At 45.4% G+C, this 15289-nt stretch overlaps 1 protein-coding gene and 1 long non-coding RNA gene across 3 annotated transcripts in view; one reads left to right on the top strand and one right to left on the bottom strand.

Annotated features, from left to right (window-relative positions):
- The window catches only part of LOC120323023, a 43415-nt gene extending 34283 nt beyond the window's left edge, over positions 1-9132 (top strand). The window contains exon 3 of one of the 2 annotated variants that reach the window (XR_005563072.1): positions 7377-9132. This is a non-coding gene — a long non-coding RNA (uncharacterized LOC120323023). Of the gene's footprint in view, positions 1-1762; positions 5329-7376 lie in introns of those variants that run through there. The other variant, XR_005563073.1, reaches the window with a different exon arrangement.
- Positions 3360-15144, bottom strand: TSEN15 (tRNA splicing endonuclease subunit 15). Its single transcript, XM_027723498.2, has 4 exons — positions 14937-15144; positions 14203-14284; positions 12738-12873; positions 3360-3804 (listed from the first exon to the last, which is right to left on the bottom strand). The coding sequence occupies exons 1-4, from the start codon at positions 15111-15113 to the stop codon at positions 3600-3602; spliced, it is 600 nt and encodes a 199-aa protein (XP_027579299.2). The 5' UTR covers positions 15114-15144; the 3' UTR covers positions 3360-3599.
- Between the last annotated feature and the right edge of the window lie 145 nt (positions 15145-15289).

The following is a 15289-nucleotide window of genomic DNA, read 5'->3' as shown; positions in this document are numbered from 1 at the left end:
GGACCCACAAGGATCATCAAGACCAACTTCTAGCCTTGCACAGACACCCCAACAATCCCACCCTGTCCCTGAGAGCATTGTCCAAACGCTCCTGGAGCTCTGGTAGCCTTGGGGCTGTGCCCACTGCCCTGGGGAGCCTGGTCAGTGCCAACCACCCTCTGGGGGAAGAACCTTTTCCTGAGATCCAACCCAAACCTCCCCTGGCAGTTTCATGCCATTCCCTTGGGTCCTATCACTGGTCCCTGGAAGACTAGAGGAGGTTAACAATGAGCCCATTTATAGAAAACAGGACTTGCAGGCTAGCTAATAGCATTTAGTTTCCTGGAAACTACTGGGACAACTTATGATACATCTAACTCCTACAGATCTGCAATACTGGTAGGATGATCAGTAAATTCACATGGATTCTTTTTTAGAGAAAAGAAAAGTTTTAAATTAAACAAATAAACTTTGTTGGTTTGCTGACCCAGAAAAAAAAGATGAAGATTGCTTGGCTTTAGTAATGTTATTAATATTCCAACGTTGTGTCCAAGCAAAAGATCCTGAGGAAAACCTTGTTTCGCTTGAGAACGGGTTGCAAGAGCCCATATATTTCTTCTAGTGATTTCTGAGTAACAGGAGTGTTTTGTAGGGATGCTGAGGGCCATTTTTTAGGGGATGGGATCCTGCTTAGGATGTGGAAGCAACACACCTTCACCTCATCACTGCTTGCCATCTCTGCCACCCTTGCGTGCCCTGGGAAGCAGGGATAGATGACAGGCCAAAGCTCCAGTGTCCCTCCACACTGAGCTGACACAGAGCACACACAGAGCCACAAAGGGGACTCCCACAAGAGGAGCTGCTGCCCAAACAGCCACACGTGCTCCTGCTCGCCCAGCGTGGACACAGGGAAGTGGGAGTTGCTCCCTTCCGCTGCAGCGTGTTTCTTGCAACTGCAGCTCCCCTTCATGCATCTGACAAGGCTCCCTGCTTCTCCACTGGTGTTTTTTCACATCAAACGTTCTGTGTGCATTGCAAACAGTCAGGCTGAATGCAAGAGTTGGGGGGATGGTGCCAGCCATGCCTCAAGGAAGCACAGTTTGCATGAGCAAAGGCGGGCGCTGACTTACGTAACCAGGCATCGAGTCTCGCCGCCAAACCCACACCAAAACATCACTTTGCTTTTCTGTCATTCTTAACTCGGTGGGGAAGCTTCAATGCAAACATCCTTCTGAAGAGAGAAAAAGCTTGAAACAATCATCTAACAGAAAATGATACTATCAAGATTTTAAGTCACCTGCTGTTGGTCAAGGGGGATCAAGTAAAACAAATCAAGCTGTGCTCAGCAAATAAAACTTAAAAAAAAACCCTTTAAAAGATGGCAAGATGTAGCCTGTAAAATGTTTTGGGCTGAAATAAGAGCTGGCTTTGCAGTGGTGTGAAGGCCAGCTGTCATGGCTCATGCTTCCATGGATGTCTCACAAACACTTAAAGCAGAGTCAGACACAGCACCAAGATACTACGGATTCAGGAACGTTAATGCACAACTGCTCTGAACTGATACACTTCTAAGGGGATTGTCTCCCCATCTTTATTCAGTGCCTGGAAGACCAGAGGCTCCAGTCTGTGTTGTTGACTTGACAGAGAGAAATACTTCAGTGGCATGTAAAGGACCAGCACAGCTGGCTCCGAGCTTATTTAACATCCCCATGTTTACATTGTAATACCTATGGGACAAACAGTGCTGTGATATTATTTATTCTTCTATGCTTTTTTCCCTCAGAAAAAAAGAACCACCACAATCTAGAGAGGCTGGAAAAAGGCCCATGTAATCATTTCTCAGTGGGACACAAGAAGAAACAGAAATCAAAGCCTCTGGACACAGTTTCCCCAACTCAGCTTCTGGAGCCTGGATCAGCAGTTTTTCAGAGGATAGAAAAGGAAGCTTGAGTTATGCTCCTCTTTCTGTGCATGGAAATAATAAAATGAAGGGTAAAGCCAAGCATCAGTCATACAGCAAACTGCAAAGTGGCGGCATTTCCCAGAAATTGAAGCAAATGCAAAATAGTTTGTTTTTGGGGTTAAGTACGTGTCACTTAGATATAAATTCTGCCATGTGCACCATTTGTTAAAGCCTCTGTCACACAAACCCAGCTCTTTTCCAGCACATGCTCACAGCAGGGCTGAGGTACTTAACAGCTTCTAACAAGGACAATTTACCTGGTGGGATGTAGCCTAGTGAATTGCAAGACCTACTTTATGGAATAAGCCACAGAGCACATGAAATATCGATGTGAAGGGCACACGCAGCACGTCAGGAGTCAGCACACAAGTACCCTTTTAAGGCAGTATGGCATTGGACCAAAATAAAATGATGGTTTTCCTCCATGAGAGGAGCAACACAGAGAGAGAGAATTTTTCTTTGCCTTCCTCCATGACTAAAGCTCTCAGACCCACAGTCCTCCCTTGCTGTATGAGGGAAAAGGTGCCATGCAGAGCTCCAGGTGACAGTGACCCTTCTCCTCCAAGGGTGCAAGGGCCGTCCTGCCCCAGGCTCCCCCTGTGGGATCATTCTGTCTCTCAGCACATTTGGCCAAAGCAGGTTCAAACTCCACAACTATAGAAACATCCACCCTAGTCACAAGGATAGTAAACAGTCTTTCATTTCCAGCTTGGTTTTTTGGATTCACTCCCATTCTTATACCCACGGAGAAAAAGAGCTCTTGTGCTTCACATTCTGAATGTGTGATCCTTGGCCTCACAGCTGTCACATGGACATTTTTGTGCTCAAGAAGCTGCTCCTAGGATGCTATTTGATTGCCAAGGAACTCTAAGTTTAACCTGAAGAAGATCTCTATGTGAAAGAGGTGGAAAATTCCTGTAGAAGAAACTAAAAGTAATTTTTTTCCTCCTAGCTGAAGCATCTCTTGGGCAGCCAGTTCCAACATGCAAAGCTATGTCCAAAAAAATAATAAATCCTAGGAATGACAATGGGCTTAGAAACCTGCTTGGTGCATGAAGCAGATAACTAGTGTTCACTTATACCACAGAAGGTGACATACTTTGGTGTTTTAGTTGCCTGTGGTGTTGCTATAATCAGTTTTCCCTCTGCAGGGAAAAAAAATTAAAGTATTTCTGTGGAATAGCTTTTTCTCCAAAAGCAGAGGAAAGCAAGCAAGCGTTCAGAAATGTAGCCTGGGGGGCAGCATGAGTGCTTCTGACAGTGCTAAGAACAAAGACATTGTAAACTACAAAGCTCTTCACTTGGTATCAGTATTCCTGCCAGAAACCCTCCAGATTTACCTGTAAGCAGTAATTACAGTATGGGAAAGGATGTGTTTATTCTGCTGTATACCTGACCAGATAGAAAGGAGCCCAGCTCTCGAAACACCTCACAAGTACATTTATTAGTCAGGATCAATCTGTCTCAAAGCATGACCCATTTCATACCCCAAATGGCATTTCATTACAGTGCAGCTGCACAAGCCTCTGTTCTCCCTGCCCAGATCCTTGATTTGCCAGGGCAGAGGGTAGCACAGCCCTCATTTACACACATCGCTTCCTGGATTTGTTTAGGTTTGAGCACAGGAGTTCAAGAGAAGTCTTTGGTTTTGTCCTAATCATTTGAAAAGCTTCTTTCTTTTCTTTCTCCACTGTTTATTGTCCCCATCTTCAGTATCATCAGGAGGGTCTGGCATTACAAAGCCATCAGTCAGTTTATAATAGACTATTGTGGAATCTGTCTCAACTATGGCCAAGGTAACTGACAGCGGGGTGTCAGGATCCTCTGGGGGGAGAGAGGCTTCTTTCAGTATTTCCCTTAACCTAGAAAAAGAAAAAAATTCAGTTAGAAAGGAGTCCACAACCACCTGTGATGGCACAAAGGCAGAAGTGCACAATTGCTATTTTTATTCAGCCTAGTTTTATTCTGCAAACTTGTCTCCACTAAAGAAAACATCGTATCTGTTCTAATAAAATTCCAAATTCATATAATCAAGAAACAAAAGAAAATAACAGAGAATCTTATACAAATATACCGGTTTCATACGTTTCTGCTGGAAATGGCACAACACACGCTTCTAAGCTTTCCTTAGGTGCATTCCTGTGCACGTGCCTCAGCCATCCTTCAACTATCACAATCCTAGCATGGCAATCTCTAATGGCCCTGTTTTCATTAGGCTAAAATAAAAAATCTAATTAAATAACACCTGGTGTTCAATTAGACAACTAAATAATTAAGACTTGATCCATCTGTAGAGGCAAGTCTTCCAGTCTCTGTGCCACAGTTCTCTGCCAGACTGTGGAAGACCCAGGAGCCCAAGCCAGGTTTCTCTACCTCCCTGTCTAGACTAGAAGCCACAAGACTAATGTTCTTCAGGACAGTCAGCATAAATAACGTCTTCTTTAAAAATTCAAGACAAAGTTATGCAATTTTTCCTGTTTAGCTTATTTTAAGAGGAATATGGCAGTTACTTTTCGGTTCAGAGCTGAGGACAACACTGATCCCTGGAGTCTTTGGATTCCTGGCACGACTGGGGAACAAGTACTGAAGGAGAGTGGTGCCCAGGGGCAGAACAATAAAAACCCCCACCCCGAGATTTCCACAGGAAGCTTCCTCCTTCATCCAGAGGGCTTGTCTGGGATTGCTGGAAGAGGTTATGCTCTGGGAACAGGTCAGCTACGCACTGGGAAAAACCACCCTCACTTCACGTGCCCTGGAGATCTCCCCCACCAGAAGACATGCATTTCTGAAGCTGGACACTGCAGCTGAAAATAAGGCTCTTTCTAAATGCATCAGCTTTCAAACTTTAATCATCATCTTCCTTCGAAACCTCTTTGATCCCTTAATAAAAGCCAAATGGAAGGCGGCAGAGAATAAAGAGCAGCCTGGAAAGCCTGCATTGTTAAGCCCGTGACCTTCTTAAGATCCATCTGTGTTCTGAACTGTGCATAATTCAGCCTGGCTAAATCCAGGACTGCCTTGCCTTTTGCTTTCACCACTGGCCCACACATAAAGCAAGGCAATACAATATAGGCAGTAATTGCATGCAACAGGGACACCGTGGCTGTGAAAAGCTACAGCCTGGCTCTCCTACAACAGCACACTTCATAACAACTGAACAAATAAGGTAAGAAAGACTGTACTGTACTGGCCACCTGGGCACCTTCTGCTCCTGTCACTTCCAGCCCCTGTTCAGGGGTACACAGCAAGAATCCACTTGTCACACACGGAGTCATGGAATGATTTGGGTTGGCAGTGACCTTAAAGGTAATCCAGTTCCAACACCCCTGCCCTGGGCAGGGACACCTTCCACTAGCCCAGGTCGCTCCAAGCCCCGTCCAACCTGGCCTTGGACACTTCCAGGGATCCAGGGGCAGCCACAGCTTCTCTGGGCAACCTGTGCCAGGGCCTCCCCACCCTCACACCTCACCACCAAGTGTCTGGAGGAAGCTCTGAACAAATTGGTGAGGCCAGACAACTGGCAGAGACCCACTGAGGAAAGAACTATCCATGGTTTTTAGGAAGCAATGGATATTAATCTCTCTCCTTCTCCTGGGAACATGATAAAGAATTAACAATAAAAGACCAAATAAGAGGACACAGCTTCCCACAAAAGATATTTTGGGAGCCAAAGAAACCAAACTGGTGTTGAGTGTGGACAGCCCCATATCTGGGAGCAGACTCAGGCAGTGTCTGTATTCACCTGTCAGCCAGGGCTGAAGTTCCTTCCTATTTTCTTTAGTACTTATCACCATTTCTCCTCCTAGTCTACTGGGGGATGGATGGAACACTGAGGCCTTAGATCTAGATTTCTGATCATTCATGATTTCTCCTTACACTGCAAGATAAACTCCTTATACCAAGCACCAACATCTGCCCCTTTATTTCCCCCCATTCAGAAGATGCACCACGACCCAAACGCGGCCAGGTCCTGACAACAGATTAACCACGTTTCTTTGCATCCCTGAATTACTTTTCAGGAGACCAAGTTCCAGGGTTTATGTAAAGGGTACAAAGCCATGCCACTGCCTCAGGATGATCTGCTAAGTGCTGTCCCCAGAGTCCAGTGCTTTCCACTGCACATGGGGAATCGGCTGCTATCGCCATAAGGAATTACAACTGCTAATGCAGTTTTCCTCTTCCCCATTCTCTCAAACAGGCAGCCCAAACCCAGAGCTCTCATTTGTGCATACCACAACCAGCATAATGCAATGCAGCACATCTGCAGACTGGTGAGAGGGTATCTTTTAGAAGAATAAGCTTTGGAATTCAGGAAGTCTGTATCAGACGCCGCGGTCCCTTCCTCTCCTCCCCTGAAGGCATCACCGTCAGCCTCTGTGTCCAGAGTGTTCACAACATTTCTCTGCACCAGCAGACATTTCAAAGGAGTCAGAGAACGTCTGGGTTCTGATTTCACTGCACTTGCTACCTGCCATAAACAGGAAGATGAAATATTGCAGGAATGGTATAGCTTTTTGATGTGTCTAACACCGTTTAGGGGGAAAAAAAAGGCAAGAAGTGTTGTTGGCCTCCTGAAATTCAAAAGAATGCAAGTTTGACCTTCTAAACAAGGCAAGAAGCCTTTAATTTAAGAGATACAGCTCTCAAGGCCGCCCACCTCACACAACAGTTGTATTCAATGACTGAAATGAAGCCCCAGACAAGAAGCCGGTGTGTTAACACCCCCAGCAGAGCCAACCGATTTCAGTTACAAGTTCATGGTTATAAATAAGCTCCTTAATGACCAGTACACCTGCTGTACCTGACACCAGGTGGTGTCAGTTATAAAAGACGGGGTTTGCTTTAATAAAAGTGGATTTAATGTTTCTGAAAATGTCAAACGTGAGAAGCCTCTGGAACAGAGGAAACCAACACATCCATCAGAATGCACCATGTCACTTTGTCACCTCCTGAGGGACACAATACTCCATCACCTGAGCACGTGTTCATCCATAGGCTCAGCCTGGCTAGGGAGATCAGGGGCAGTCAACCCTATCCATGCCAACTTCTCAGGATTTATGACAATAACTACCTGGTTGGGGGGGGAAAAAAAAAATCTAGAGCCCCAGGAGAGCACACAGAACAATCAGTCCTGAATGTTCCTGCAATGCACAGGGAGAAGTCTGAGCTAAAATACCCTGCCAACCACTCCTTTCCCTTCTCTCTCCCTCCTCAGGAAGAAAAGCCAAGTAAAGTGAGTAAGTTCAGAAGTTCCAGAAGTTTCAGGTTTCCCACACAAAAAGGTAGGCCTTGAACCAAGGCACCGTGAAAGGAAAATAACATATAGAAGCTAGGGGAATACAGACATCATAAGAATTACTGGAAAAGTCTTATTGAAGTCCCATAAGTAGAATAAGATTAAGTATTTTTTAATAAGTATTCTCATCTGTTACAGATCATGCAGTCCAAGGCTTCCAGCATAGCCTGAAAACCCATTTCTAAAGACTGATGGTGCCTCCATGTTCACTACAATCCAGAATCTGCTCCCAAAAACCCAAATGCAAGCAGGACAAAGCCCTCATTTTTCACCCAGGAAGCAAACTCACATTCACCTCACATTGCAGAAGATGCAAAGGAGTTCACCTCACACAGTGAAGGGGACACTTATCCAAAGTAAAGAGCTGGCATTTCTAAAGCACTTTGCATCAGAAAAAGGGCTTGGAAAAGCTTTTCTAGAAAACTACAAACTACTGTCAATAGAGGTTGCTTTTTTTCTACCAAAGGATTAGTCTTAAGAGCAAGTGTAACTTACTTAACATCATGCAAGGACCACCCAAGTGGATGTAACAGCACCGTAAATGTTACCTGTATCTGCCTTTACTAAATGGCAACAGTGAGCTTACCTGGTCTTCTATTACTGTTGTAATTAATACCTTAAAACCAAACCAAAACCCAACAACAAAACAAAGAAACCCATACCAATCCATCCAAAGAGATGAGAGGAATTTTCCATCTTTCCCCTATCTTGGTGCTAAAGTAGGCCTTCAACACCCATCAGAAATCTGTGCTGTCTCTCCTAATGATCTGCTCCTAAGAAAACAACGCTGCCCTTCTCTCCCCAGAGAAAGAACCAGGTGTACAGCTGGGGACTCTGAGGCAGCTGTAGCTTGAGGTTTCAAATCACTGCCCAAAAACTAAGAACAGAATCATAAAAGAAAGATAGCACAAGCAGAAAGTTTTGTGATGAACAAAAGAGCATTTCATTGCCACATCCCATGCAAGCACCTCTGAGAAGCAGCGTAACACTGAAAGCTCAGAGCAGTTTTATGGAGGTTGCATAGTGCTCCATTGAGCTGAAATGGAACTACTGCCTTCCATCCCATAAAAGCCAAAGGCTTTCAATCTGCCCTTTATACTTGGATGAATAATTCATTGCAGGCTTGGCCAGCCCCAACCGCTCCCTCCCCTCCACCCAAGGCAGGGCTGCAGAGTCAACACAAGCTGGTCTCTGTGCCACTAGCAGAGATCATTACTCGGTGCACTGGAGCATGCCATTGTACCACACTGGGTCAGCACCAAGCAGGGGAAACCTCCCAGGAAGCACAATTCCTTGAATTTAGCCAGCACAGCTCCCCATCAGGAATGCTGCTCCAGGCCCAGCTGCAGGGCAGGCAGCAAGATTAACCCAGTGCCTTGAAAGATGTGAGAAGGAGCACGTGGTGGTGGGAGAAGGTGTAAAAGGACACCACTATTCCTTGGGGTTTGTTTCCAGACTACAGGAATGGGGAACGCTAGAAGAAATTCAGCTTTTTGTAATTGGAAAAAAAAACCCTACAAAGCAAAGCAAACACCATGTTCCACACTGGTCAGGAAAAGGAGTTGAAACCCTGAGGAATATAAAGACTTTTTCTCCACGGAAGTTGAAGACAAACCACGCAAAATGGAGGAATCAGAATTCAGCAAAGTCCTACAAGACACACCAACTACAGCACATTCACTCACAACACTGTATAACCAACTCTGCTGTAGGAGGCACATCGATCCCAAATAAAATACTAATAAAGAGTCTGCATTTAGGAGCCTTTAATTACATTTTCAATGTGTGATTTACTGTATCAGTAAACTCAAATGATGCTTATAGCAGGAGAGTTACTGACAAAACCATCAAGAGGATGCAAGATGAGAAGCACATCATATTTCCAGTGCATTTAAAATAACAGGACTTCTTCAGATTAGATATTTATTTCACAATCTATGAATTTTGAATAGAGTAAATCACTTCCAGTCCTCAGATTTCTTTCTCAGGATGCTTATCAGCTTTAAAATGAAACATTTAAATTAAGTTAGCATTTTAACAATAGAAGTCTTTCCCTCAGCCTAAACCAAACTTTGCAGGTCTCCATGACCTCAGGCAACCAACTACATCCTTCATTTCCAACACTTGCACACAGAAGACAAACAGGGCAGGGATATATCATTTAACCTGACAGTTTATCAGTAACATTTTGCTTAGAGAGTGTTATTTGTCTAGGACAGACAGTGCCTAATTCTATTAGATCTGGAAACTGAACTCCCTGGTCCTCAAAGGACCAAGGCTTTCAAGGCTATCTGAAAAATCCAGCTGTCAACACTGTGAGCCCTCCTACCTTTGCTAAGCTTGGTTTGTGCAAGTCATTCCTACCAGCTCTGAAGCAGCACTCCAGGTATTTGACTGTTTCCTCCCCTTTGGGGAGCCACAATTCTGGAAAGCACTGACAATTAGGTACTTGGTGTGCACTAAGGTGTCCTAGTGAGCAGCAAACACATCCCAGCCACGGACCTACAAATTCCTCCCGCAAGTCTGAATCCCTGCAGAATTCAGAGGTGTACAAACACACGGCTCTCCAAACCTCAGCCAGCTGTGCGTGGCTGAGAGAGTGGGCCAAGGCAGACAGAAGCTGCGCCGTGTTCCCCAGGTCTCTGCTCGCAGAAGGCTCAGCAATCTTCATTTTGAGAGCAAGCACGCACAGCACGAAGCAGATTGCAAGAGACTATTTACATTGGTGGTCTCTTTGCTCCAGAGCCCATAATGTTGTGATTCAGCACGTTCCTGTGCAGCCCTACGCTGCCAGGGCAGGATGATCAGCTTCCACCGAGCTGTTTCAGAAGTGGGCAGTGAGCTCAGTAAGCAGAACAGCTTCTGCCTTCAGCAGTTAACTGTCATGCACAAACTGGACACTATGAAATCTCATCACGGGTTAAAAGCATTGTGCAGGTTATTTTTCTTGTAGGACACTCGTATTTGTAATTTGCTTAGGTGTCTTGCTGGTAATTTCCACAGCAACTTTACTGTGGCCTTTTAAGGACACACTTCCCAGTGGCAGCAAAGTAGGAATCTTCATGAGACACCTGGGAAGACAGAGCTTGGCTGACGCGGCTTTGAAGAGGAAAACCACCCCTTATGTCTCTGGAAGACCAAGCCCACAAGAATGATTGACTCCTATTTGCAAATGTGAGACTGTTTCAGCACATACATAGTAATAAAATCCATCAATACCTAATAAATTATTCTCTTCCCCCTCACCAATAAGCTCTTAGAAAAACACAGAGGAGAATGAAGATGGAAGTCTGATTGCAAGGGACTGATTTGTCACATTCAAACCTACCCAGGCCTTACTGTTAAGCAAGGAAACGCTGCTCATAAATGCTGCCATTTACTGGCTGCTTTTGCTTTTTTGCAGTTCCAGGCCCAGAAATGGGGATAGAATGTTTTCACTTTCCCAAGTGTCTCCAAGGGCTTATTTTCAACATTAAGTGAGGTGCATTCACTTGTACTCTTACCTCCTCTGCTTCTAGCAGGTAACACCAAAACCCAAGGCACTGCTTTGAACAAAATGCAGATGCACATTCAACAACACAAACACAAGTGCACACAATCTTCCAGCCTGACAACACCCATGGATATTGAGCACATACAGGCTTTTACAGACTCACCTGGCATTACAGCCTGGGATTCAGCTCATTTTAGTGACAGCATGCCCTATGTAGTTGCTCTGTAGCAAAACCTAGTCACAAACTGTACTTTCAATCAATGTGATGCATTCACTCTTTGCCTCCCTAACACACATCCTTCCAGTAAAGGATTCCAGACACTCCGGTGCCAGAGGCAGAGCAAACAGTATCACCACAGAACAAACAAGGTCAGAGGCTCCCAATGAAAAGCTCCAATGACACAGTGAAAGATAGGACATACATGCAGTGGAATATCTGTCATTAAAAGTCGATCAGAACACACTTCTGGCCTTGACCCAATGCCAGGAGTCGAAGTTTCCAGCCCAGGGGGAAATGTACTACGTTAAACAAGCACAACGACTCGGCACGTAGGTGGAATTCCTCAAAGATCCCACATCCTAATTTGCTGCCTTCTTTTCCCACTTAAAATCTCGTTTGAGATGAGAACTGCACACTCAGATCACTGAGTGTGATCTGCTTCTGGATGACAGCCAGCATTTCATCCTGCAAGACCTCTCAACAGCCTTCCTCTGGTGTGGAGATCACACCATATTTCTCTTGCAAGACCAAGCCCACAAAAGTGATTGAACAATACTTGCAAATATAAGATTTTTTCGGTACATAGATAGTACTAAACCCCATTTACTCTAGTAAATCATTTTCTTCCTCCTCACCCAACGCACAGCAAAGTGAAGACAGAAGTCAGTTGGCAAGACAGCAAACTGTCACTTCTAAAACCTAAAAGTAAAAAAGCAAAAACATCATTCCTAGAGTGCACACACACATCTACTAAGTGTAATTAATTAGCTACCTACTACTGTGTCAGGCTGCTGCCCAGAGAGCAAGAGGGAACAGCAAAAGCCTGCAAGATCTGTAAAACCAGCCCTGAGCCACCTCCTACCAAGAGCAGAAACAGAAGAAATTGAAAAATGTACAACCATATTATGCTGCTGAAACAGTCCAGGTCTTCAGAGACATCACAGGGCAGACTGGCAAATACCAGCAAAAGAAAGAAGTCTTTATCAAGGTGTAAATCCCATTATGTGTCTGAGCTGCTCTAAGGGCCAGTTAAAATATACTGTAGAATTACTGAAGTGGAAGTTCTCTAGCCTGCAAATATCTGCAATATCACACATTCAGAGCTGTCTTGAGAATTGCTCTGACATGTGTAAGGACAGTAAGTCAAAAATAACAGACACATTAAACTCTAGATAAGTAAGAGGAATTTCCTGTTGAAAGTAGCCTAAGTATAGTTTCAAAACAAAAGCAAACCAAATCACATAAGGTTTATCCACAGACTTGACAATAAAACAAACTTATTCTTAGACAGGTCCAAGTGGATTTCTTTCCTCTTAGGTACTTTTAAGTCCAGCAACTCAAGTATCACTAGATTTCCCAGACTATAAAATCAGCACAAGAATGTCCAAAACATAAGCTGTGAAGGTCTTTTACTCTAACCTTGTCTCTCAAACACATACTTTGGTATCCATGGTTATCTCCTAGAGCACATGCAGCTCTAAACAATAACAAGTGTTTAGCAGCAGGCGTCAGTTGCTGTGGAAAGCTGACATCCAAGCACCACTTCCAGAGCGGGAGAGGCAGAAACTGATGCAAAGGTGAGATTTCTTTAGTGTTCCAAGCTGCCTGTATGTTTGCAGCACCCAAATTAACTCTGCTCACAGGCTGAGATGCTGCTTTCCTACAACACTCCTTTGTTTCCCCCGTCCCTTCCACTCTTGACAAACCCATCAGCAGCCTGTAAAACACATCTGTGCTTCATTTTATGTCACTGGTGACACGAGACAAGCACTGACCACATCCTCACCTCTCATGGCTCATCAAGATGTGGGCAGGCACCGGCACCATCACCTGGAGACCCTCCTGCTCTCTTGCACGTGCATGTAAACACACCAGTTGCAGTTCTGCTACTCCAACGGGCTTCACCTCGTGCCAGTTTCTCCCTAGAAAGGTTCGTCAGTGATGAGAAGGACCAGGACACAAAACACAACTTTTAATCATTCAAATATAATATTCAAGTAAACATCTAAGGTTCTGTTTTCCCTCCCTCTCCTCATGGGAAAACTGCCCCGTTCATCTGCCAAATTCCCCTTCTGAGACAATCCTGTTAAAGAAGCCCACGGAGCAGTACCAGCCTGCTGACTCCAGAGCTCCGCTGAGAGATGGCGAACAGGGATCTGTCTGACAAAGCTTTTCTTCCAAAAAGGCAAAAAGAAGATAAAACCACACAGCTTTTGTCATCTGCAGCACTGCAATCCAAATCTGGACTTTATCAGTATCCTGAACTGAGAAAGAACAGGTGCTAAAAACATGATTCATGATAATACACGGCCCTTCCCTTCTGCTTGAAGGGGTAAGGCTGAAGCTTTTGCTGCACAATTACAGAAACCTTGTCTTAAAGCCTATTAAGGTGTTTTCTTCAGAGGTGTAACAATAACAGACACAGCACTTTCTGGCCTGTAAAATCCCTCCCTTCCCTGACCTTGAGAACCACCAGGCTCCAAGCAAAACTGAAATACTTTTATTAGGCTGGCTGGCTGCCTACTCGCAGTCCCTTTTCAATAAAGCCAACTTGGAAGGATCCAGGCAGAAGTTTATGTATCACATAACTCTGTTCCACTCTTAGCAGACACCAGAAGACTACATTGGATTTCACAGAATCATTTAGGCTGGAAAAGCCCTTTAAGATCAAGTCCAGCCATTGCCCTGACACTGCCAGGTCCCCCACTAAACTGCATCCCTAAGCACAACATCTACAGTTTGTTATAAATTACTACATTATTACATAACATTACCACAGTTGTTATAAATTACTGCCACCACACTTGCAAACAATCTCCTGTCCTAGAGGAATCCTTGCCCTTTCCAGAAAACAGGCCAGCACACATCAGCCATTTGCTAAATGGTACCCTTAGTGAAACACTATGATTTAGTAACTTCACATTAATCGACAAATGAGGACTCTATGACCAACTACTGAACCTGTAACTTTACCTTTCTATGTTCCTTTTCCTTCCCCTACTCCTCTTTTGCTTTTTTTTTTTCCATGCTGCCTGTCTTTGCCCTGGAACCCTGCACCTCTAAGTGCTGGATAAGATCTTTGTAAAGTCTCCAGGTAGGCACAGGATAAAAACCTTCAGCAACAGAAGTTTCAGAAAGAGCACCAAGGCCTTCCTAAGAAAGGTCCTGCCAGTGCATAAACAATTAATTTAACAGCTCCTACAGGCAAAGCCATTTGTTGAGATGTCCACCCAATCAATTCCATGATTTACCTTCTAGGAGGTCCAGGTACACCAGAAATGCAGCGTAGACTTGAGTACTGTCAGATATATCAAGTGACATCATTTCTGTGAACTGAGACCCAAAAAGTAATGTTGGTGAAGGAAAACACAAGCTATATTAAGCATGCACAGACCAAATCCAGAATCTCTACAGCCCTAGGAGCCACTGAAGCCTGAAACCAGTTTTAAGGCAATCAAAAGCAGAACTTGTTTTCTGACAGTATCTTAAAAGCTCCTTTTTCCGCATTCCCCGTGTCTTGGCACTTAAAAAAGCAAGCAAAATAAACAAATAAATGAGGAATCACATCTATTCCTGGAACAGCTCTAGCTTTGTGCAATTTTACCTATTTTTGGGTAAATCGTTTTACCTATTTTTGCTACAGCACATCAACATAGGGTGATGGCCAAAATTAAACCCCTCCGTGTTTTTGGTGCGCTAAAAATTAAGATGGAGTTAACATTTAAAGGCATTTACGTTTCCTGACTGCGTTTCCATGATTTACAACCCCCTCCCCTGCTGATCGGGGGCATTCCCCGACCACCCCACGAATGCCGGAGACTCCCTCGGGATGCCCAATATGTGTTATACTGACATCTCCCCGCGCAGCACACCTCCTGGGGGGGGGCCCGAGATGTCCCTCAGAGCCATGACGGAGGAATCCTGTCTGGATCCAGGAGGCAAACCGGGACCCCCGAGCGATCGAGCGCCCCCCGCCCCGGCCTACCGTGGGGTGAGCCGTCATCCAGTTGCCTCCAGCCGCCCCCGCCCAGCCGCCCTGGGTCCGCCCGCCCGCGGAGGTGCCCTGGCCCGGGTCGGTGCCCCCCTGGCCCGGGTCGGTGCCCCCCTCGCCCCCCTGGGCCGGGCAAACGCCGCCCGTGCCCGCCCTGGCCAGGGGCTCCATGCGCTGCCCGGGCTGTGCAACGCGGCTTCGCTCCGGGCGGCGCCGCGCGGCCCAGGGCTCCCCGGAAACGGCGGCGCCGCCCCGATGGTTCCGCCCCAAATTCGTTCCGCGCCCCCTCCACCTCCCCAGCCAAGGCCAAAGGCGCTGCTTTAAGCCCGATAAATTTTATATATACA

Source organism: Pipra filicauda, unplaced genomic scaffold, assembly GCF_003945595.2.
Source record: "Pipra filicauda isolate LSUMZ 115617 unplaced genomic scaffold, ASM394559v2 scaffold185_size1782982_pilon, whole genome shotgun sequence".
NCBI lineage: Eukaryota > Metazoa > Chordata > Aves > Passeriformes > Pipridae > Pipra > Pipra filicauda.
The sequence above is the reverse complement of the archived record's forward strand: the minus strand, read 5'-3'. Positions and strand labels throughout refer to the sequence as shown.

Bases quoted from the DNA above. Each gene is read 5' to 3' on its own strand.
- TSEN15 (XM_027723498.2), bottom strand. From the start codon at position 15,113: ATGGAGCCCCTGGCCAGGGCGGGCACGGGCGGCGTTTGCCCGGCCCAG. The intron at 14,285-14,936 runs GTAGGCCGGGGC...TTTGGGTCTCAG, and splicing joins GGATGACGGCTCACCCCACG to TTCACAGAAATGATGTCACT. The intron at 12,874-14,202 runs GTAAATCATGGA...GAACCTTTCTAG, and splicing joins GTACCTGGACCTCCTAGAAG to GGAGAAACTGGCACGAGGTG.